The sequence below is a fragment of the Sturnus vulgaris genome, chromosome 5, assembly GCF_052056855.1.
Source record: "Sturnus vulgaris isolate bStuVul1 chromosome 5, bStuVul1.hap1, whole genome shotgun sequence".
Classification (NCBI taxonomy): domain Eukaryota; kingdom Metazoa; phylum Chordata; class Aves; order Passeriformes; family Sturnidae; genus Sturnus; species Sturnus vulgaris.
In genome coordinates this window covers 34,169,052-34,193,141 of record NC_142247.1, presented here as the reverse complement: position 1 = coordinate 34,193,141, position 24,090 = coordinate 34,169,052, and the positions used below count along the sequence as shown (strand labels likewise).

The 24,090-nt window shown below is 42.6% G+C and overlaps 1 protein-coding gene across 1 annotated transcript in view; it reads left to right on the top strand.

Moving 5' to 3' along the window:
* Positions 1-24,090, top strand: part of STAB2 (stabilin 2) — a 73,063-nt gene that overhangs the window by 33,758 nt on the left and 15,215 nt on the right. Inside the window, exons 28-53 of the mRNA XM_088165410.1 lie at positions 64-159; positions 1,143-1,190; positions 3,980-4,116; positions 4,481-4,595; positions 5,443-5,520; positions 5,688-5,780; positions 5,916-6,023; positions 8,451-8,582; positions 9,577-9,702; positions 10,289-10,345; positions 11,291-11,386; positions 12,108-12,303; positions 12,818-12,913; positions 13,862-13,907; positions 14,922-14,998; positions 16,540-16,665; positions 17,179-17,252; positions 18,581-18,652; positions 20,527-20,646; positions 21,056-21,103; positions 22,031-22,114; positions 22,201-22,347; positions 22,743-22,868; positions 23,179-23,238; positions 23,617-23,793; positions 23,875-23,964. Coding sequence (XP_088021536.1) covers positions 64-159; positions 1,143-1,190; positions 3,980-4,116; positions 4,481-4,595; positions 5,443-5,520; positions 5,688-5,780; positions 5,916-6,023; positions 8,451-8,582; positions 9,577-9,702; positions 10,289-10,345; positions 11,291-11,386; positions 12,108-12,303; positions 12,818-12,913; positions 13,862-13,907; positions 14,922-14,998; positions 16,540-16,665; positions 17,179-17,252; positions 18,581-18,652; positions 20,527-20,646; positions 21,056-21,103; positions 22,031-22,114; positions 22,201-22,347; positions 22,743-22,868; positions 23,179-23,238; positions 23,617-23,793; positions 23,875-23,964 — 2,625 coding nt within the window. The remainder of the gene's footprint in view (positions 1-63; positions 160-1,142; positions 1,191-3,979; positions 4,117-4,480; positions 4,596-5,442; positions 5,521-5,687; positions 5,781-5,915; positions 6,024-8,450; positions 8,583-9,576; positions 9,703-10,288; positions 10,346-11,290; positions 11,387-12,107; positions 12,304-12,817; positions 12,914-13,861; positions 13,908-14,921; positions 14,999-16,539; positions 16,666-17,178; positions 17,253-18,580; positions 18,653-20,526; positions 20,647-21,055; positions 21,104-22,030; positions 22,115-22,200; positions 22,348-22,742; positions 22,869-23,178; positions 23,239-23,616; positions 23,794-23,874; positions 23,965-24,090) is intronic.

The window sequence follows — 24,090 nt, the reverse complement described above, 5'->3', positions numbered from 1 at the left end:
GGCCATCCTTGCTGGAGCAGTCTCTTGAGTATTTGACAGATTCTCTCTCTTTCTGGTTCGAAGGCCACTTGCCAGTTCGAGTCTTCTCGTGGCTGGGAGTGTGTGTGCCCAAAGGGCTACGAGGGGGACGGTCGGCTATGCTACGGGAATGCTGCAGATGTGAGTAATGGGTAGGCTCACTTCCTCTGGGCACAGGACCTGCTGCACAGCTCTCACCCTGGATCCTAACCAGAGAGAAGAACAAAGCCTTTACAAACAGTCAGAAAAATATGATGCTCACCAGTGATCTCTGCAAAGAATGTTCCAGTGGGAACACTTTCCTGATTCATAATTTATCTGTTGTGTTTAAAAATATGGCTTGGAAAGGAGCCTAAGGAGAAGAGCATATTTCTGCCTTCAAACAAATTGAAAATTTGAAATTGAAAACAAATTGAACAACACCAGTCCCAGAGTCCAGAGGTGCAGAAGTGCTAAGCATTCACCTCCCAGCTGGGAGCACCAAGCAGTCAACTCTACTGAAGTTCTGCCCTGCAGTCTCTCTCAGTGGAAATGATCAGTTTATCATGTGGAAACAAACTGTGCTGACCCACAGGCAGATAAAACCAAAACAAGTCAAATGGTGAAATAAATATGCATTTAACAGCACAGGAAAAACGAAAGCGTCCTCAGTCTCAGCTCCTGGCAATAATCTTACATGGCTCTCAGTACTATCTGCCACCCCTGCTTATACTGTCATCTACTGTCATCTGCAGAATGAGAATGTAAGATGTACAAATATCAGCTAAAACAACATAAATTTCAATCAATTTTGCATGGAGTTAAGAGAAGAATTAAGTTTAAAATCATAGGAAATTAATGCTTAGCCTGGGTCAGTACAAAATACATACCAAGATCAGGTACACCTAAGCAATCCATGGCATGGTTTTCAAGAATTAGTAACTCACCATTCCCATTACCAGAAATTTTCAGTATTTAAAAAAAAAAAAACACATTAATGCCATCTCTTTTCAAATACACTGAAAACCTCCTCCTCCATGTCACATCAGCCAGGCCAGACAGGGTGGGTTGCATCACAGTCAAGAGCACTTTGATACTGCTAATTATAGCTTACAAACTCATTGATCTCTCTTCTTTCTAATCAGGAGCTATCCACTCTGTCAGAAGCAGCTGCTTTTAACCAATGGGTTAATGTAAGTACACTTTGTGGTTAATTTCTGTAGGATGTTCAAGTTTACAGAAATACATGAGCCTTGTAGAGTTTAGAAATGGGAACCTCACAGTAATATTTCCATCAGAGAGAGGAAGATAAAGATCTGGAGAGACATCAGGGTGCCTTTCCCACCAGTTGTGGAGGGGTTGATCATCTGGTTCCCTGTTTCTGTCTGAGGAACAACTTTGTACCCAAATTCAGTGAGTAAGGAAGCTCTCCAAGCAGCAGAGCTGGTTCCAAGCCTGCTCCCTGAGGCAGGGAGCTAACATAAGCCATGACTAGTTTTGCATGAAAACACACTGCAGCCCAGATGACCAGCAGCAGGGTGCAAGCAGAGACTGAACATGACCCCAGGTGTCTCCTTTCCACTTCTCTCACTCAATAAAACAACGAGTGGGAAGGCAGGGCAATGTCTCATCCTCCCCATTTTCACTGTGCCCCATGGCAGGAGATGCCAGTGTATGGCTGCACAGTGTGTCGCTGCCACAGCAAGAGAGCAGGAAAAAACTCAGTCTGTGCAGGTCTGGCTGAGGTGCTGGAAATAGAATCATAGAATGGTTTGAGTAAAACAGGACCTTTAAAGGCCATCTAGTCCAATCTTACTGCCATCAGCAGGGACATCTTCAACTAGATCAGGTCGCTCAGAGTCCTGCCCAGCCTGACCCTGAATGTCTCCAGGGATGGGTCATCTACCACTACCCTGAGTAACTTCTTCCAGTTTTTCATCACCCTCACTATAAAAAAAGAAAAGAGAAAAAAATCTTCTATCTAACCTAAATCCACCCTTTTTCAGTTTAGAACCTTTATCCCTTATTCTTTTGCAAAAGGTACTGCAAAAAGTTTTGCCCCATCTTTCTTACAAGCTCCCTTTAAGTACTGAAAGGCTACAAAAGGTCTCCCTGGAATCTTCTGCAGGCTGAATAACCTCAATGTGAAAGGAGATCAGCTTGTTAGATTCCAGATTATGGAAGAGACACTAAACTAGGTTTTAAACCCCAAAGTTCTGGATACACTGGTTGTCAAAATCTACTTTCCATTTTCACATGCTACCATTCATTACTGGAGCAGCAGTAACATTAGAGGTCCTACCCCACTGTGACTGGAACTGTATGAATAAAGATCAAAACCAGTTGGTCCCACAAAGAGCTTAAAACCTAAATGTAAGAAGTGTACAGCAAATACACAGCGAACAGAAAAGGACAATGATGTTTTAATGAATAGCATCAGGAGCAGAAATCACAGCACATTAGTTGCTTTAAGATTTTTCAGAGTTAGATGGCTTGGGGATCATTAAAGTACATAAACGTAAGGAACACCTCAGGGAGCTTCCTAAGGGAGCTCAATGTGGCTAATTCAAGTCAGTTGTCTGCCTGGCCCTGAGCTCAGGTTGTGGCACTGGACACTGTACAGAGAAACTAAAGAATTTAAAGACATGGGCACAATAGGAAATGCCGTTCACCTGCTAATGTGCTCTTTAGATAATGAGGGAACAAAACCGAGGGAAGATTCTGTATAATCTATTGAAACAGATGTGGAAATTTCTGCTACACTTCAGAGAAATGCTATCACTTAAAATAAACATTGGTAACTACAAACATTAGCAAAATAGGGAGGCATATCCATCTGTGGGTTTTTAACTTTGTACTTGAACAGGAATGTGATGTTTACCACTTTTCATAACCAAATATTTTTCTTGCTGGTCAGGAAGGCTGAGAAGGGGAAGTTTGTTGCTCTTTCTATATTTAAATATTTGGAAGGTGATAGGGATGATGGCTAGAAAGAAAGATTATCTTAACAGAGACAAAATTCCCAGCTATTTAAGGGAGCTGATTCCCTTCTTGACTTAAAGCCCAATACGGGTAATGAAGGACTATTCAAAACAAACCAGCTTCCAGGCAGCATACCAGCTGCAAAAAGGTAGAACCCAAGCTCATATTGCTCCCTCAAGTTTTGCAGTATCAAAAATGGCAAATTATGGAGCCTGTGAAAAGCTTGGAGAACCCTATCTTCAGCAAGATCACATGTAACTATTTAGCTTTCCATTTTTTACTCAAAAAAAAAAACAAGATCCACAAAACTGGAAAAATCCTCTCCAGTAGAAACTCTTTCCATCCTCAAGGTAGATAAAAACATGGAAGATTAATTCATGCATGCTGCAGATCTCACAATCCCCACCTAAAATTAGAGCTGTCAGCAGCAAGCTCCACTGCAGTGCTAGTGGGCACAGGTACCTCTTGGACATCGTGAAAAAAATCCCAGACATGTTAAATAGTCTTCCTCCAAATGGGAACATTGTGTCATGAGAGTTTCTTATATCATGGTTCATAGTCCTTCTATCTACTAAACAGCATGGAGGGCTCTGTAGGAGCAAGTTACTTGAATTTATCAGTAACCACTGGAGTTTATCACCTCCATTTATCACCACTACTTTTTTTTTAAAACATTGAAATGCATAATACAAAACCCATGAGACAGGCTAACTTTTGTGGGGGTCAAGTTATGTATGTCATAATAAAAAACAATTCTGGCCTGAACATTATTTCTGCCCTTTAAATGCTGGCAATCTATTCTGTAAAAAATAGACACTCGTTTACCATTTTTGTACAGCTCTAAGTGCTATTGTTCTAGTCATTGCACAGTATAATAGTTTTTCCTTTCCAGGCTGGTCACAAAGCACGTCACATACTCCACCCTGCTTAAAATGTCACCAGCTACTATTTATAGAGCATCCTTAGAATGAATTATTTTACCCTCTTTACTTTCATGCAGGAGGCCAAGATAAACTCAGTATTGTCCACCACTCCAAACCTAACTGTCCTTGTGCCTTCTCTGCAAGCAATTGAAAACATGGATGAAGATGAGAAAGCCTTTTGGATGTCAGAAAGTAACATTCCAACTCTCCTAAAGTACGTTAATGGTTTGGGGGTTTGACTCTTTAAATTAATTGTTTTTATGCTAAACAAGCCTTTGGTTTGAAGCCACTAGAGCAAGACAGGTATTTTGATTTTAAAGGAAGGGCATAGGATTCTCCCTCTTGTTCCAGTGGTATAAATCTCAGTATCAATGACACTGGTTAAAAAGGCATTATTTATATTATGTCAGAAATGTTTAAAAGGTCAAACTAAGATCAAAACATGGCTGAACAAGATGTAGAAGCAATTCCTGCTTTAAACCTCAGTTTTAGACACACTAAGCATGTTTATCTGAAATAAGAAAAAGAAAACAGAGAGAGAAAATACAAAACATTCAAATCCAGTTAATTTCTTTTAGGTATCATGTACTGACAGGAGCTTACAGCTTTGCTGATTTCCAGAATTTATCATCCTCTGACATGCTGCCAACATCACTACAGAGCAAATTCCTACACTTGTCTAAAGAAAATGGGGTGAGATGACCTGCAAACCACTGTGGAATCATGCACCAAACCCTGACCATCACTGCCACTGACTTTCTTGTATTACAAAACCACACAGACATTATGTATTTTTTAAAAATACATGTGATAAAATTAAAGGCATAGTTCAATTATACTGGGAGAAACATTAGCTTGTTTTTCTCCACCAATTTACATCACTGAAATTTGTCCACAATATTATTTATTTCTAATGTCCCAGTAGCTGCTGCAAACACTGGACAGTCTTGTAACCAGGCGGAAGAGTAGTCCTTGCCTGGAGCAGCCTGCATGAGCTAAATTAAGACAAAGAGCATCAAGGAAATCAAATAACTTCGTTTGGGGAACTGGGGAGGTAGGAGGAAGCAGTGATAGCACACGTCTGCATATATGCAACTTGATAGTCCTAAACCACCTAAGGGTATTTTTAATGGTAATAACAAGTTACAGCCCTTTAGCCTTTTTATTAGGTAAATTCCATGTTCTGAGGAGGATTCCCTGGAAATACACAAATCACATTTAAGCACTTCATCCCCATTAAGGAAGAGGGAAGTGCCCCCCACCTCCATGCTCCAAAGGAAAAGTTATGAACAGGGTCCTTCAAAGCTGCACAGAACTGGGAGGGTGTGAATCAGCTCAGAGCTCAGCCTGCCCTGTGCTGGAGGCAAGTGCAGAGGTAGCCACTCCAGTGCCAGCAAGCCCAGGGCTTTGCCAGCGGTGCCACTGCAGCCCTGGGCAAGCATTTGGGAAGGTGTGGAAATCCACAGCGGGAGCTGCTGGGAAACAACAAACACCACCCCTGCAATGAGAACACAAACCCCCTCCCCTCTCTCTTTTCCAGAACCCGACCCTCGAGGGCGCTCACTTTGTGGCCAGCGACATCGCATCCACAAATGGGGTCATTCACGTTATTGATAAGGTATACAAAGTATTGATAAGGTACACAACGTATTGATAAGGATTCCCTCCTCTGCACCACAGGCAGTGCAAAGCTATTAACCTCTCGTGGAAAACACTGTGCACAGAGCAGCATTTTGTGGTGCAGCTGATGCTCGCAGGTGATGTGGGATTTCTGCTCCTTTGCAGGTCCTGACCCCGCTCCGCAGCGCTGCCATGCCGAGGCTGCTGGACCGCCTGGAGCAAATGCCCGACTACTCCATTTTCAGGGGCTACATTATTGTAAGCTTCCACATCATGTCCACAAGGTTTTCAGCATAGAGGAAGCTCTCTGCTCTGTTTGTGTTTCAGGCTAGTATCAGAGTATCAGTGGTAGTTCTGATTGTCTTTTTTTTTTTTTTATGTGTTTCACAACAGCAATACAACCTGGCTAACAAAATAGAAGCCGCAAACACGTACACAGTCTTTGCTCCAAGTAATGATGCCATAGAAAATTACCTAAAGGATAAGAAATCTGCCACTCTGGTATGTATTGCTCGCAAGGCTTTTCCTAACAGCTCAATATTTCCTCTTTGTTTCAAGTGGATGGTTTACAAGGACACAGATATAGGAAGAGATTTGTTTCCCAGAAATCCAGCAAGTTAGGGTTTATCTGTGACACCAGAGAAGGTGAAATGGGAAGGATCTACCTATATTTTCCTGACTTGCTGGAAGAGCCTAGCTATTTGTTCTGTGTTTTGGCCTTCTCTAGATTAAAAACATGGTGATACTTTCCAAGACATCTTGTCAGCAGACTCTGTTTCGTTTGGGATTTTGAGAGAGGATTTGTTTGGGGATTTTCATGTAAAGAAGATCAGTACAGGAGTGACCAGAAAAAACACTGAAATTAGTTTTTTAGGTGAAGAAACTCCAGTCCCCTGACATCACTAATACCCCATCATTAATAATGACATAAAATATTCTGACTCTTTCTTAAAACTATCCAGATGCTGACCTTGTCACTCCTGCAGGAATGCTGCAGCAACTCTCTCTCTCTCTGGCACTTGTACCTTGACATATTTACAAGTTCAAACCTCATTTTCACCCTTTTTGGTTTCCTCCCAAGATAAGCTTTTTTCTACATCATTCCAGCAGCTTTATTCATATTTTCTCCAATTTGAAACAGCTTTATAGATTGCATATATCAAGAACCTTGCAGGGGAAGCTTCACCCATGATTGCCCAATGGCTGTAATTCTTCCCTATCTCTTCCAGAAACATTTACCCTGCCACACTCTATCCCTACTTGCATGGTCTCCATTTTCAGCCAGGAAACTGAGGAGCACAGGTTTCAAATGACACGTCCCAAATTATTTACCAACAACAGCAGACCTGTGGCAAAAGTCCCACGTTCACAAGTGATCAAGCTCCATCTGCTCAAATGGCTTTTGAACACAATTTTAGTTGTTTCTTGACACAACATCATCATTTCCACATCACTACAAGAAGAATTTATAACAAACTTTGGGAGACGTATAGGACATCAATCCCAGTAGATCTGGATTATACACACATATAGAAATCATTCTCATTTCCACTACTCACCAATGTTTCTTCAGTCTTTCTTCCATCCTCCCAACCTTGCCTGATGTGGCAATCTGAGGAAAAAAAAAAAGAATCAAAAACAACCATAAGGTTAAATCTGATATTTAACCTCTTTGTGAAACACTTGGGAGAACTCTGCTGCAGAGGGAAGGCTTGGCACAGGGAGCAGATCCCATTTCTTGGCCCTGATGAGGTGAGATGTGCTAACTCTGCTGGTGATTAAAGACAGAAATCAAGATGGTTCAGTGTTAGCTTTTCCTACATTTCATCAAAGTCAGGAGACTAAACAGGGCTGGACACTGATGGAGATTAGCTCTATCTTAATTCCCACTTTCTCATATGCAAATATTTCTTTGCCAAATCTGTGGAACAAGGCCAGCCCCAAGAGATGTCAAAGCCACTCTTTCCCTCTATGGGCACAGACAGGTAACATCACAAATCTCACGTCCTAGAGTTGCTTCATGCTTTCACACACTTTTGAAGGAGCAGAAGAGCAGGAGCAGCATGGACATTCAGAACAAGGGGACAGTGAGCAACAGGATTTCCCACAAGCACCTTTTACTGCAAAGACAAAGTTGCAGCAGCACTGTGTGTTAGTTAGGCAGCTCCTAAACTCTCCAGATGCCCCAGCTTCTCTCACATTGGTCCATCTCTCACCAACACATCCTGCTTCTGCTTCTTCCTCCTAGTCAGAGAGAGCCCTGGGAGTCTCCTTCTTCAGAACAAGATGCAGAAGCCTTGGGAAACTCACTAAAATTTTTTATGTATAAAGAGTAACTTCATCATTTTTCAATGAAATATGAATACACTCTACCAACCAATTTCAATTAAAGACAATTCAAAGCAGTCTTTTTTAACTGAAGATGCCCTTAAATATTATATATATAGATATAAAAATATAAATAGATTAAAAAAATTACTCTAAACATTTACCACAGTTTATTCCCCTGTAGGTTATTCAGGGATTCCCAAAGGAATAAGGAATAGATATGGAAAGATGATAAAAACACTCATGAATATGCAACCCTTCATGTCAAATGAACCCATGAAGTTCAGAGTCCTAAAATGTCATCTGACTTTTCTCTGAATTCAGCAGCCAACCCTATGCACAGAAACATGCTACAGGCTCAAGCTAACCTTGGTCCTCCCAGTTCAATGGAGCCTTTCACCCTCCATGGTCAATAACACTTCCATCGTGGCAAGAATGCAGGCTCTCTACAGGAGGAAATATGAGATAACCTGCCTACTGGAGAAGTTTCTCTTCAAATTCAGGAAACTATGTTTGGCTTAAACCCTCTGGAAAACGCTATATCCCTAAGAAATTTTCATTCTTTATTACATAACTCTGAATGCAATTGTGTGTTGGCAGGATGAAGGCCAAATCCGCTACCATGTTGTGCTGGATGAGAAGTTCCTGAAGAACAACCTGCACAATGGCATGCACAGGGAGACCATGCTAGGGTTCTCCTACCAGGTTGGGTTCTTCCTCCACAACAGCCAGGTACTGCTGTCTGCATTTGCTAAGAGAAACAGGTTTCCTGCTTTTTACAGTCCAGCTTCAGCTTTAAACTGACATGGAGTCAAAAGGAAGTGTGCATCCCTCATTAGCTTCTGTGACTCAACAGCACAAAAGTTGTCACTCAAATGCAAGGCCTGTCTCAGACCTGCATAATTCAAAGTCACCCCTGAAGGAATCTTTCACTGAATTTGATTTCAGTTGTGCTGCTCACGTTTAGAATTGAATTTAAGTGTCTGTCTCTAGCAACTACAAGCCTGAATTCCAGAGCAGTCATTAATCTGACTTCCAAGGGCTATTAGAAACTTGCCCTCAATTATAAAACATTAATTCTATTTTCTGTGGATTCACTCCACTTTCAATCCTAAGAGCTCAAAGCACTGGGCAACAAATATTAATTGCCTTTCAATACCGATCATGGAAAAAATCAGGCACAGCAAGATTAAGAGTCAGAGCCAGGTAGGGAACTTGGTCCTCCTTCTCTGTCTCAGAACTCCGTCTGGGCATAGGCAAAGGAAGACAAAGTTTCTGTTCTTTGCTCTGCCCACAGCTGAGCCTCAAAAAAGCCCCCACAGTGGGACTGCTGCTGGTGAGGGTAGGGCAGCACTGAGAGGATGAAAGTCCTCCTTGGAAGAGCAGCTGCTGGGAGGGTTTTCTGGGAATGTCACATTCCCCAGACACAGCAAAGCTACCTTTTGGCATGCCTTAGGCTCCTTCTTCATAGCCTTTACACTCTCTGGAAAAAGCTGCTCTGCCAAATCCTGTAGCTAAGAAATTCCAACAGGCTGCAAGTCATCCCATGCCCTCCTGTGCAGTGAAGCAGTTAAATGCAGCAGCTGGAATATGAGCAAGTGCCTGATGCTAACTACCTTTGTTGGTTTTCCTTAAGTGATCCCTGTGCATTTCTCTCTTTCTTCCACCTCCTACAGAGCCATGGAACAGCTCTGCTGCTCTCTGACTGATTGCATGTCTTTTGCAGGTATACATAAACAATGCTCCTATAACCTATGCAAACGTTGCCACAGACAAAGGAATTATTCATGGACTGGGAAAGGTCCTGGAAATCCAGAAGAACAGATGTGATATCAATAATACTGTGATCATTGTAAGTTGTCCCATTCATATAGAAGCTTAAAGCCCCTCAGAGAGACCTATAGCCAAACAAAGCTCAAATGTATTGGATATGTGATGCTGCTTCCCAGCAAGGAATGCACACATTTTCCACAAAGGATATTCCTATCAGAGTTTTAGGATCTCTTAAGACAACTTTGGTCCTGAAATCAGCATTCTGACAACCTGGAAAAATATAAGCAGAGTAGCCCAAGAATAAGAAATACCTGAGCTCTAATATCCAGATAATGTTGGTAATGCACTATTTTAATGCCTCTTTGTAACCAGACCACTCGTTTATAAAGTGGGAAGCATCACTTTGGAAGAGCAAATAAAAATAACCAAATGATCTTTCCTTCTTCCCCCGGGGTGAAGAGTGTCCCTACAGAGCCACCCGTAGGGATATTCTTCCTGGCTGAGCAGGACAGCTTCCCTCACCATCTTTACCTAATAGGTTATCCTGATAATGTACCTCAAGCACTAGATTTAGAAATATGGCTGGAAATCATTCTTTTTCTATGAAACAACCTGCCTGCAGCTCTGTACAGTCTGTTAACTACCTCCCATTTGTGTTGCTTAAGGAAAAGTGCAGAATTTGTTCACGACAATCAAGTTGTCCCCCAGGAACAAAAGAAATAGTAAGTATTTTTTCATTAATGCTATGGTTGTTGGATTTTTCCTATCAAAACCGACTACACATGCATTCAATCCTATTTTTAATGTAATTGCCTCCATTACAACAAAAGATGTAGTATTTACCTCATCCTGCTTCACACATTGCTTATAATCAGGAGACTCAATCCATCCTGATCTCAGAGATTTTTGTTTTAAAAAGTCTACCTGGGATCAAGGTAGCAAAAGGGCAGCTTAAAGATAGTTTGTCTTTGAAGACCAGTTTTTCATATGCACTTGGAAAACTAAGACTCCTCAAACTGCAAAGTTTACCTCTACCATGTAAAATTAGGGGAGTTAAATGTGGTCTGGAATATGCCTGCTCCAGAAGAAATTACAGCACCAGCTTTGAGCCCTTCAAATCAGAGATGTACAGAAGGGCAAACCCAATCCATCCCCAGCAATATGCTGTAAGCTATGGTCACAAGAAAACTGGGAGATTAGAGAGATTTTGGATGCCCAGGACCAATACGTGAGAACTGCAGATGTTTAGAATTTCTTGCTATTTCTTCAGCAAACAATCTTTCCCCAGTTGTGTTCACAACAGCTGTTTTTGCACAGCTTCATAGCTCAGTTTTCCAAGAAGAATTAGAAATACCAGAAAATTTTAAAAATGAAAAAAAAAAATTAAATTTCTGAATAGAATCTCTTCTTTTCTGAGCAAAGACAATTTTAGACATCTTTAAAACACCACAAGACACTGAGTTAAGCTGATCATATGTTCACTAGAAATTATTTAGCTAATACATTTTTATTTCTAAAAGCATTTCCTTCATTTTAATTGTGAATGTGTGAGTCAGTGCACAGCGTGCATAAAGTTAATGTCCCATTTTTTTAACACATTTGAAAGTAGCTGATCAATACTATTCAGAAGTGCATCTGTTTCTCCAATATTTCTCCAATTTCTCCAGGCAGGGGAGAAGAAATACTGTGTCCTCACAGAAAACTACATGAGGCAGTACACCATCCAGATCGGGTGCCAGCCCAAGTGTGCAAAAACCATCATTGTGAGTTCACTGCTTCTATTGTGGTAAAAGCCAGGAGCCCTCTCCCCTGAGCTTCATCCTCCTCATCATTCCCACTAAGCACACACAGCATGTCAAGGCAGTTTCTGACAGTATATTTACTGACCTTTATTCTGGACACAGTAGAGATTAAAAGGTTAAAGACTGATGATAGCTGCAGCACAGGAAGGCCCACATGGTGCAAAGGGAGCACAGGTTTGGGAAGGGTAACCCTCTGATGGTCCCCAGCAAGTCTCCACCTCTCCCTGAGGTGGTGAAGGGCACCTGGGTCCCACCAATGACTTGGGGTGGCAGGCTGTGTCCTGGCACATTGAGGAGTGTGGTCACAGACTAGCAGAGCTGATGTGCTGCTAAAATTCACAGAATCGAGGACTCGTTTGGGTTGGAAGGGACCTTAAAGATCATTTAGTTCCAACCAACTTGCCATGGGCAGAAACGTCCTCTCCTTGACCAGGTTGCTCACAGTCCCCTACAGCCTTGCCTTGAACTTCCAGGAATGGGGCCACCCATAACTTCTCTGGGAAACCTGTTCCAATGCCTCACCACAGTAAAGAATTCCTTCCTAATACCCAACATAAACCCACCCTCTTTGAGTTTGAAGCCATTCCCCCTTTTCCTACCACCAAAAGCCCTTGTAAAAATCCCAATGTCTCGTTCACCCTGTTGCCACCCTGCCCTCAGCACAGCATTTCTGGCTTTCCAGAGCAGGGAGTGCTGCGCGGGTTTCTTCGGGCAGCAGTGCCAGCCGTGCCCAGGGAAGGCCGGGAACGCCTGCTTTGGGAACGGCGTGTGCCTGGATGGCATCAACGGCACCGGCTCCTGCCAGTGCCAGGACGGGTTCGAGGGCACAGCCTGCGAGAGCTGCAGCCAGGGCAGATACGGCCGCAACTGTGACCAAGGTACTGAGCATCCCCCGGCCACAGCACAGCTTGGCTACCTCAGCAGGGACCCAGACATTCCCTTGTTATCTTCCATCCGTGTTCAGTCTGGGTTCTAGAAAGGCACAGCACTTCCAGAGGAACATGCCAGACTTAAAAATATCCTTTACACATTGTCTTTCTGCATTACGGTGTTTTCTCTCTAATCCCTGGGCTGGAGACAGTGCCTTCTACTCTGGCACACCACAAACTTAGAAAAGATTCCAGCAAGAACAATCCTCTTTAGCACTGCTATTTTTCACCAATTCTTTCCCATTAAAATACAGTTTCAGACCCTACATTTGGGAATAGAGGAAAGATAAGCACAGTTTGAATCTAGAGTTACTGTGTGATTAGAAACCAAAAGGCACAAGCCAGCACCTTTCTTCAAACAGCCTAGAGCAGCAGGTGCCATCAGCAGTTGCCGTCTGGGCCACCCCTGCTGTCCTTCCTGCACACGCTGCCAGGGACAGTGGCTTCCCCATCTCTCCCACAGTGTGCACTTGTGTCCATGGAAAATGCAGCAGTGGGGTCGACGGGGATGGCTCCTGTGAATGTGATGTTGGCTGGAGAGGAGTGACATGTGAGACTGGTGAGTGTCTTGTCTTTTTTTTTACCCCCGAGGTAAGAAGTAAGAATTTCAGAAAATGACAGAACTACAGCCACAATCAGATCCCAGTGCAGCTTCCCACAGGCAGTGAAGTATGGGTCACATTCCTGTGCTACAGCAATTAATTACTGGATTATGAGAGAGCGGGTTGAGACACTGTTCACAATACTGAAACACTTACTTAGCTAATTCTCTGCCTGTGTCACCCTCTATCTGTCCCAAAAGAATACCCCATTTATTAAAGCTATATGTTTTCCAGAGCAGGATTACCCAGCACATTTTTACCCTCAGATCAAAAGCCTCTCAAGTGCTTCAATAAGTTGATTTAGCTATACAACACCAGATATTAAATTATGTTCTTGCTAATGCGATAAAAAATGATTAGCAAATAAATCATTTTGTGCTTGCTTAATACAGCTCCTATATCCAAATCTAATTATATTCTACTTAGACATAAAATATATTCAGTAACGATTTCAAAACTCTATATCTAATAGTATAATTTTTTTAATGTTTTAAACACGTTAATAATAACATTCAAGATCATTTTTAAATTTTACTAAGGAAAAAAATAGCAATAAGAGTTTCATAAGAATGTTGCTATAGTTGCTACGTCTGAGAAAAATTTCAGCTCCTTTAGAAAACCTGCTCTTATATAATTCTAACATTATACAAGATTCACAGGACTAAATACAGATAAATGACAACAGGTGAAATATGACACAACTCTTCCTTGCAAGTGAATTTAAGTGGTATCCACTGATCTATAGAGACTCTCCAGCTGGAGTTTCTATAGAGACTGAGAGCACAGCTGTCTGGCAACAGAACTTTGGCTCCAGCTCCACATGGTGGGAGCAAAGGACTCTGAACCCAGAAGGATATTGACCCAAAAGGTTCTGATCCCTACTCCTTTTTTTTTCCCACTTGCAGAAATCAAAGATGACGCCTGTAACACTTCGTGCCACACCAGTGCTAAGTATGTATGAAAAGCCCTTATTTAGGGAAGAGGGGAGAAAAAGGGGATCTCTTGCAAGACAAAAATCAAGTCCACCTTGCTCATGACTTCTCAGCAGCACATCTCACAGAGATAATGGGCAATGTAAATCTAATGTATATGGTGATGAGGCCAAAAAGTTCAACCCTCTCTGCCTTACATCAAAATATATAAACAACGACAAACAAAAATGCTCTCACCAGTCCAGCACCAATACTGAGACACTAACTAGTTTTCAGAGGATCAAGTGAGCTCCACTGAGCCACTTACTGAAGTGCATCTGTCCCCTCACCCCTGACCAGGCAGCAAGATTTACACTAGTCAAGGCATCTCAAAAAGGCAGGAAAAGGCAGGAAAGACTCCTCATTTTCAGCCACAGCTCTGTAGGAGGTGCAGACTCCCTTTTTCCCAGACGCAGGTCGTTCTCTCCACTGTGTGTTTGCGACCTTCTGTTCACAGTAGCAATATTTTACCAGGCTTTTTTGGCAAAACTACACACTCAGATTTGCTCATGGGGACCCCACACACTCTGGAATCAAGACTGTGTTTCTGACAGAAGCAGATTTTTCTTCTCCACTGACGTACAGCTGTAGGTGTGAGGATAGGTGCAGGCATGGCAGGAGTAGGAGGCAATGATGAATTGTGCTGGCTGCATCCCTCCATAAATTGGAGGCACACAAACAAAAATTGTGCACAGATTTTTGGGTGAGTAGACACGCAAATTCTGGAGTTCTGCACCAAAAAAATGGGATACTCTAAGACCAAAGCATGGAATTCTAATATCTAAAATAATACATCCAAAGCACATTTGAAAAGCTTGGTCCAACTAGGTCCATTTTTATGGTTTTAGCTACCTCTTAGTGTATGGTTAAATGCCTTGTTATTTCTATGCAACATTACCTATAGAAATACTCACAAAAACAAGGGCTGTACGAAAGACTTGGCCAATATTTTCCCCCCCTTTTAAATGATGCCTCCCTCCTTTTATTTCATTAGCTGCCTTCTCCTATCAAATGGCACTGCCTATTGCAAGTGTGCAGCTGGGTTTGAGGGGAACGGGACATTCTGCACAGGCAAGTGAACTTTGTTTCTTCCCTTTTGAAAATTAAAAAAAAAAAAAAAAAAAAAAAAAAAGACGAATACTTGAAGCACTCCCTGGTCACAGTAGAGTTGGTGAGAGATGAGCATTCCCTATGCACCAGTTAAAAAACAGGAATTGTTGCCAGTTCCCTCAAAACAAATAGCAGCCCAACAGGTGCGGACTCAGAGCAAACAAAGGGCTCCAAATCTCCAAGATGCAAAGCATTGTGCTGAGGGAGAGCAGAGAAAAGGGAACATGCCGTGCACCACTCCAGCCCCATTGTTTGCAGAGTAATGAAACCTGGTTTGTGACTTTTACTCCCTTTCCCAACAAAGCCCAGCAAAGAGAGGCCAATTCAGGGCACAATAACACTTCCAGCTATTGGAAGCCGTGTAGCTCTACTATTTCCTCAGCTTTCAGAACTCGCTCAGACTTCTGGTGTGGTAAAATCCATTTCTTTAGACTGGAGAGATTTAAGAGACCCTCAGAAAGGGATAATAGCAACTTACCCTAGATGTTCCTCCAAGAATCTGGGTTATCCAAAACAGACTGTTTCCAGCTACGATGATCATAATTAATTATATTTTTTCTTAATTCTTAACTGATTAAAATACTAATGTTTTTCAGAACAGAAGCCAATTTTCTACTTACTCACAATGGCTGGAAGGGTCATAATCCCAGATTTTGCCACTCTTACTCTGCCTGCTTTCATTTTCTCTTCTGGCATAAGACAGACAAATCCATTTTAATCTATTGGGGGGCAATTCCCCATGTGCAGGAAGAGCTGGGTGACACAGGTCACCTCTAGTGACTTTGCACTCACCCCTTGCTCCCATATACAGGATTCCTGGGCAAAACCAGCTGCAGAAAAAAAATCAAATTCTTGGTCTGAAATCGCTGAAACAGCAAATTAGGCTCATTTGAAGCAAAAATTAAAGCAATTTTCAGGCTGATTTGAGTCACACGGAAGATCAGACAAGGCTCCCTCCTTGCCCTCAAGTTGTGAGCATCCAGCTCATCCAAGGTTGGAGAAACAGTATGAGTATCCATCTGAATAGGAGCCAGGACTTTCTCTCACAGCAGGGCTAGGTGGAATTATACTCTAGACCTCCTGCAAGAGAAGTTATATGATCTGTGTGCAGAAAATGTCAAGCTCGGAGAACACTTAAACGGCTATTTAAACTAGAGATAACACAAACAGATAACAAATATCTGGCATAACAAATAGAGATAACAAATCCCTTTATTTGTGTGTGTTTTGCTGGAAGTGGCAGAATTGGAAGACAAAGTTACTGAAAGTCAGTCCTGGATGAATTCTAACATTCCAGACTAGAGACATCATTTCAGCTTTCTCTCTTGAAATAATAAGTATTAAATAACCAGCACTAATGAAGTCTGTGGCCTCCTAATTCAGAAAGACTCGGTGTTCCAAAAACATTAGTAAATTCCTTTAAAAGATGGAGAGAGATTATGGTGAGAAGCAAGAAGACAGTCCAGCACGTTGGTTTAATCCCTGCTGTTGTCCCTGTTCAGCTATTGATGCCTGTGAGAGCAGCAACGGGGGCTGCTCTGCCAGGGCAGAGTGCAGGAGAACAACACCGGGAAACAGAGCCTGCGTCTGCAGCGCCGGCTACACCGGGGACGGCATCGTCTGCATGGGTGAGCACACGGATGGCTCGGGGATCGCACACGACAGTCACAGCAGAGAGGATTCCTGCAGGGGCATGAGCCTCCTTCCACTCTGCCCCACCACTGCAGCTTGCTGGTACACTATCCCCTGATGCCAAAGGCATCGTTTCCTGCCACATGGCTGGTGCTGCTTGGCAAAGCACGCACCTGCAGCAGCGTGGTGTGACACCAAAGCTTCTCAAACAACCTCTGCCTCTAGCAAGGATAACCCCATCTCCAGCAGCTTCATACATACACACTCCTCTGGCCATCACAGAGACTTTTAGATACTGTACCACACCTTCCCAGGTTTGGTTTCAGAAATGCTGCTGGCAGGGTTGTAGCTCGCACCAAAACAGCTGAAGACCTAGGCTGAGGTACTAAGTAACTGAGGGAACTAATTTTGTCATAAATCTGCATTCCTAGTATGCTTTACTGAAAATTCATTCTCCTTGGATTTTCAGAATTATTCTCTCTTTATTATACTGTTTGTGTTTTATAAAGAAATCAACCCTTGTCTGGTGAACAATGGTGGATGTGATAGAAATGCAGAATGCACACAGACTGGACCTAATCAAGTGAGTACTTTGTTAGTGAAGAAAAATAGGCCTAATCAAGTGTTTATTGTTAGGTAAAGAAAGATCTTCCCATGTCAATTTTGGTTTTAAGTAGGAAACTGAATTTCATAACAATTCTGAAAAGTATATGCTTCCTTCAAAAAGTTATTTGAGGGGGAGTGCAGACAAAACTGAAAAAAAACTATTTCAGTGAAAGAAATCCAAAACTGCAGAGGAAAGCAGTGTTTTGCTATTTCAAGTGGTTGTTTTTCTCCTTTGGGAGGTTTTGATGTGAAAAGCTGTAAGTTTGAAAGTATTGCTAGATTATGTTTCTTTTATTGTTATAGAAACTGCCATGGAAAAAATTCCATTTTAGACTAGCCCTTCACCCCACACAGTTCAAATGTACCCACAAGGAAAAAATATGCCCTAAACCATAGCTCTTGCATAGGGGTTACAACATTCCAGCATCCTCTCTCTCCTCTGTTGATCTCTAGACCTCTAGAAATAGTAGCTACAACCTGTTTATTTATTCTTCTTTACCTGTGAGAATGTAATTAACATCAGAGTAATAACCACCTCCACTACAGAACCCCAGCACTGCAAAGGTTATAGTACAGAAATGCATCTCCTTTCTCTCGGGCTCTTACTCACCCAGGAGGTACATAAACACTGCTATTAGACTAACTCCCAGTTTGATTTCTGCTGCAGAAATCTCCCTGAATTTTCAAACTCCTACATATTAAATGTAAATTCAAATTTGAGAACCATTAAGCAATGAATTGAAGAATATAATTCATTTCTTTGCAATTATTTTTCACCTTCGTGAGAACTGCAAACGCAAAATAAAGTAACCAGGAGAAAGTGTTAGATGCATTTCTACTGCATGGGACATTGCCAGTAACACACAATTCCAGGTGTGTTTTGAAGATACTTTTCATCACTTAAAGCAGGCAAAGGAAAGGGACGAGAGGAGAAGACCAACCTGTGTAAAAAACATGAGGGAAACAAATTAGGGGTTTAGCCTGTTCTCTCAGCAAGACAATAACGTGCAGATGTCAGAGGGGCCATTTCAAATGAACGAGACAACAGAGAGGAGACCAGAGATGGATAGGCAGGGAAAAGGCAGAGAGAGCCTAATGAAAATTATTACTTCCCAGTCTCACTCTATGGTTACTCATACTGGCCAAGAAACTGCTCTGGGAGACATAATTTACTTTTTAGCTTAAAAAATTGCACATCATATCACAAAAAGGAAACTGGAAAAAAGTAAACTATATATTTATGTGCTGAAAATAAAAATTCAAGCATTTTTCAATGCATGCATGTTTTCTGATTTTGCTTTGTAGGCAGTATGTAATTGCCTGAAGGGATATTCTGGAGATGGCAAAACCTGCACATATATCAGTCTGTGTTTACAAGTGAGTATCCATTTAAGGAGACAATTTCGGGTGTCATTATAATCATTACACTTTTGGGGTTTGTATGCACTCTAAACTAAGTTAGGTGTGCTAAGAATCAATTTACGTTAACTTGGCTATTCTTTATATATTCTTGGTTCAATACATGCTTTAGTGCTGTCACTATGAGAGAAACTAAATATGCAGGAAGGGCTTTTCCTCAACCGGAGCCTGGGCATAACACAAGTGAGGGCCTGGACTCATCATTGAGTCTTAAATAACTCACTTCAAATCCAATCCAGAAATCAGACCCTGATCTGTAGTGCTAAAACCTTAGTCAGCAAATTATTTGTCATATAGAATTCCTATGAAAAGCCAACAAAACCATTTCCTTCCACAGCACCCAACCCAGCCATGTCACTACCCATTCCGTCCCTCACTTGTCACTGCAGGCTGAGAATTAGCCACATTTGTTCAGCACAAGCTGGCTCACACACTGCAGGCCACATATTGGCAATCAGTGCGCTTCTCTACACCAGCTGTACTACTGTGCCTCTTGGCAAGCTGCAGCAGGCACATATCCACTCTCCCGTGCACATTAATCCTCTGTGCTCTGAGCACAGCAACAACAACTCTCACCCTCCCAGCCTGGCCTCTCAAGTGGCTTTCTCTGACCTTGAGAGGTTGCAGAGATGAAAGAGCAAGGGCAAAAACAGAAGCTGGAGGAAGGGAGGTTTAAAGTTTTGAGCCACTGCTCCCTATGATTTTGTATTCTCTTGCTTTTTCTTATGCTGTGTTCTAGCAGCTCTGCTTCCACTTGACTAATCATGCCAGGATAATCACGCATTAAAAAATAAAGATTGTCTTGAGGAGCATCAATGTCATACCAGAGGCTAACCTGGCTCAATGATGACCAAACCTTTGTGCAGTAAAGCTTCACAGGCAGCCAAGGCTGCCAACAGTCTGCCTAAGCCAAGCCAAATCCACAGCAATTCCATCCAAACCCACTGCTTACAGCCAGGCATCTTTCTGACCTGTCAAGTCAGGCTCCACTGGTAGCTCCCAAAGGAATTTCTTCTCCCTCTCATGGCCCGTGGGAAAGGGACCCCTAAGATGATCAGCAACAGAAAGGACACCATGAAACATGCACAAGGAAAGAAAACAAGAAAGCTTCTCAATTTTCCCCAATTTGATCTTAAGGCCAGGATAAAAACTTATTTGCAAGCCGAGGTGGTAACAGGGGAGCACCCACTTGTGCCTGAGCAGAGCTCTGAGCCCCAACATGCTGCCCCTGAGTGAGGAACATCTTGGTTTAGTACAGGGAGCTTTCTGGAGGCAGGCAGCTGGGTGAGATGCATCCACTGCTCCAAGCCCAAAGCTGGACTCGGGTACTAACAGGAGATGTTTTAGAGACAAGGACAAGGCACGTACCTGTTACAGCTGACCTGGGCCATGAGACGGTCCTGTGCTATGCTCCTCCATAAATTCAGGCTCCTGGCACCATCCCAGCTATTTACAGTGTGTAAATAGTTCCCCTTAGAGTAAGTCAGTGCTGCACTGGCAGAGAAGCTAAGACTCATCCCTAAGGTGCAGAGTGAGAGTTGCATGCAAATATTTTGCATCCTTACATCATCATGAACTAAATATATAAGGAGGGAATCAAAACTACATCCTCTGCATAAAAGGAGACTAATTTTTTATAAATCCTTATATGCTCTTTAGTGTTTGGAAGAAAATACTTGCCATCAGGTGTTCCAGCAAGATATGGTTTCAAAGAGATCTTGCGACTAAACCTTTCCAAATTATATATATGGGGGAGGAAAAGTGGTGAATTGGAATTGTTTTATACACCTGGCAATGAAGGAATTCTATATTTTCAACTTTGCTCTTACAAGAATAATGGAGGCTGCAGTGAATTTGCCATCTGTAATGACACCGAGCTGACAGAAAGGACCTGCACCTGCAAAACTAACTACACTGGGGATGGATTTCAGTGCCGAGGCAACATCTTCCAGGTAAAGTGCTTCACACATTTGCTGTCTCCCATTTTTCTTCACACAGTTACTTAATACAATGGTTGAAACACACCACTTTTTTCTTGGACAAAGTTGGACCCCAGAATATAAAGTTATCCCCATCCAAGAAACCAGGAATAGGAACAGGATGCTGCAAGATAACCTTAACTGCCAAAACAAACAAAAAAACCCTAATGGACAATCATTATGACTGCAGCATTAGGGAGTTTTAGATTTCAAAGAAGCCTGCTGTTTAACAGAGTAAGGTAAGAACAGAAGCAATACAGAAATGCAGCACTTATTCCAAGTCAGAAGTTCCCTTTCTTGTCTGAGTGCTACATTTGTTTGCACTCCGGAGATGTTGCCTCACATTTGCAGCATTGTTACAGAATCTTGTTCTTAATTGCAGGAACTTCTCAGGAACTCCAACACATCTAAGTTTTATTTCCACTTAGAGGTAAGAAAAGGTTGACTGGCTGTGGTTTGTTGGGGTTTTCTTGCGGGGTTCTCCTCCCTTTTTTTTCCTCCAAGAGTGTAGAGAAGCAAGCAAGAATCTGGTGCGCACCAATTTCCTTCAATGCAATTGGGATTGGATTTGGATTACAAGTCACTAATACTTGAGATGCTCTAACGTAAACTATTAATTGTCACTAAAATAGTATTAATGATCTAGAGTATTAATGATCAAGACCAAGGTCCCAGGGAAAGGTAAGGCCCCCAGGCTGGGCATAAAACTGAACCTTTTACTTGTTCACAATCTGAGATCTGCTAGCACATGTCTTGTGAATTCCAAAGGAAGACTATACCACTCATTTACTACCCCTTCTGCATCTCCAAATGGCAACAATTTCAGTTGCCTCCCTGAAACATCACAGGGTGCTCTGTGTGTTGCAAGATAGCCAGCTCTCACTGATTTTTGGAGACTGGTGACAGCAATTCTGTTTGCCCGAAGCCTCAGGGCAGCACAGACTTGTATACTGGCCTGCTAACCTAAAGACCTATAACCTAGTTTCAATTCTGCTACCATGGTTGACAGGTGGCTTCCTGCTTTAAGTGAGCCCTCAATTGAGCTTACCAGCAGTCATTGCAAAGCCCATACTCCTAAGAGTAATTAATTCCCTCATCTCCTGTTTGTTTTTGCAGAGGAGATAAAGATATGGCTATAAGACAAAATCTTCTATTTAATACCTGTGAGCAAAGGTGACAGACGAGGCTAGGAGTCAGAGTCCACACGAGGAATTTCTCTCCCCTTGTGTTGCAGGGAAGGGAACTCAACATGTGGCAGCAATGGAGCTGCAGGCACCCCCTCCCCCTCCACAGGACAGTCCCTGTGTTGCATCACAGGCACTGACTCATTGCTGCTTTTTCCTCTTAAATTTGTCAGGCCTTGTCCATCAGAGATATCTCAGGCCCCGGCCCTTTCACCCTGTTTGTCCCTCGCACAGACATTCTGAACAGTGACCCACGGGTAAGTAAAGGGGCTCAGTAAAAAGGAGCTTTCTGCTCCAGGCACCTTGCTCAGCTGCTTCTCAACCCCTCCATTCCCTACTGCAGGTCAAGGACTGGGTTGCCAAAGGAGTGATGGCTCAAGTGCTCCGGTACCACATGGTGGGTTGTGCCAGTCTGTTGTACAAGGACCTGACCACCATCACCAACATCACCTCTCTCCAAGGGGAACAAATACACATCAGCTACTCCCAGGTAACTAAACGTGGAGAGACAGGGAACAGAACAGTAAAACAGGCCACTCTCAGCTTTTTCAAAAACTTGAATGATTCCCTTTCCTACTCTGATGTACAAAAATAAATAAATGACTTTCAAGTAAGAGTGCCTGTTCAGCTGAAGTGTTCAGCACTTACTCGGCATGCCAAGAGTGGAGTTGTACAACCCTTGCTTTGACCCAACCTAGTTTATCCTCAGACTCTGGCTTTATGAGCACGAGGAGAGTTTGAAAAAGCAAAAGGCAATTTATTAAAGCTGAAAGTACTGTTTGCTGCAAGAAACGGTGGTCTGGGCTCATTATGTCAAAGCAATTCAGCATCAGTCTCACTTTGCCAACAGGTTTCACAGAAAAAATGTTTTTGTTACCTTTCCAGAACTCATTGGTTTTGAACAACAAAGCTGAAATTATACTCAGTGATGCTGTTGGCACAAATGGTGTGATCCATGTCATAAACCAAATTCTGGTCCCTTCACATATGCAGGATTTCCCCCTCAAGAAGGTATGTGCAGCTTATCACCACTCCCAACCCAGGGGATTTTCCACAGTTACTGTCGGATATATGAATCATATAAGTCAACAAAAAAGTGACACTAAAAAAACCTTATACAAATATTAAATATTCTATTTCAAATTCACCAGAATTACAGATAATTAAGGACAGTGTAAGAGGATTTCTGCAAAGGGTTTTTACAGCAGCTTTGATTTTATAACAAAAAGTGACTTGTAGGGAAAAGCAAGTTCTTATCTGCTTTTTGAATACCCAAATAATGTATTTCTTAAGTAAATTACTCACTTTTCTTTCTTTGTAGGAAAGTCTTAAAATGGTTGCAGCCAAGCATGGGTACGTTCTGTTCAGCACTTTGCTAGAGGTAAGGACACGATAGACAGGAGCCATTGGGAAAATTGTAAATTTTTTTTTTTAAAGACTAAAGTACACGAACAGCACATGGCATCACTGGCAGGATTTTGTTCGGGAGAACCAAAGGGCTCACCATATAGTACATAACAACCCTGGTCACCACCAGTCCCACAGCCACCTTTCCCTTCCCCACTCAGCTCTGTCCAACTGTATATCAAGCTCAACTCACACATCTGGTTTTTAAAGTATTTTCCAAGGCATTTGCAGGCTGGTGACCAGGCAGCCTACAGGGCACCGTGCCCCTGTTAGACCTGACATCCACCCCACATGGTCAGTGTCACTTTGGACAGAACATTAATCTTCTGCCCCAATTTTTGCTGTGTTGCAGAAAAACAACCTGCTTGGGCTGATCAGTGATCCCATTCACAAACCCGTCACGCTCTTCTGGCCCACAGACACAGCCATCCGTGGGCTGCCACAGGAGCAGCAGGACTTCCTCTTCAAGAAATCCAACACCGACAAACTGGTGCAGTACCTCAAATTCCACATCGTCCGTGATGCTGCGGTAAGCCCTTGTGTTCTGGGAGTGTTGCCACAGCCAAAACATGCAAGCCCAGACATGTGCATCTCCCCTTTGCTTTCCCAGGTGTTGGCCTACCAGCTCCCCAGCTCCAGCCCACTGAAGACCCTGCAAGGCTCCAACCTCAGCATGAGCTGTGGGGATAATGGAGAGATCGTAAGTGTTCACTCTGCTGGCACATTTATTCCTCACCCCTGCTGCAGGATCCACGCCTGCATGCCACACTCTGCCTTTGCAGGGTGGGTCAGTGGCACCAAAATTTCATTGGTCATCACCACTACA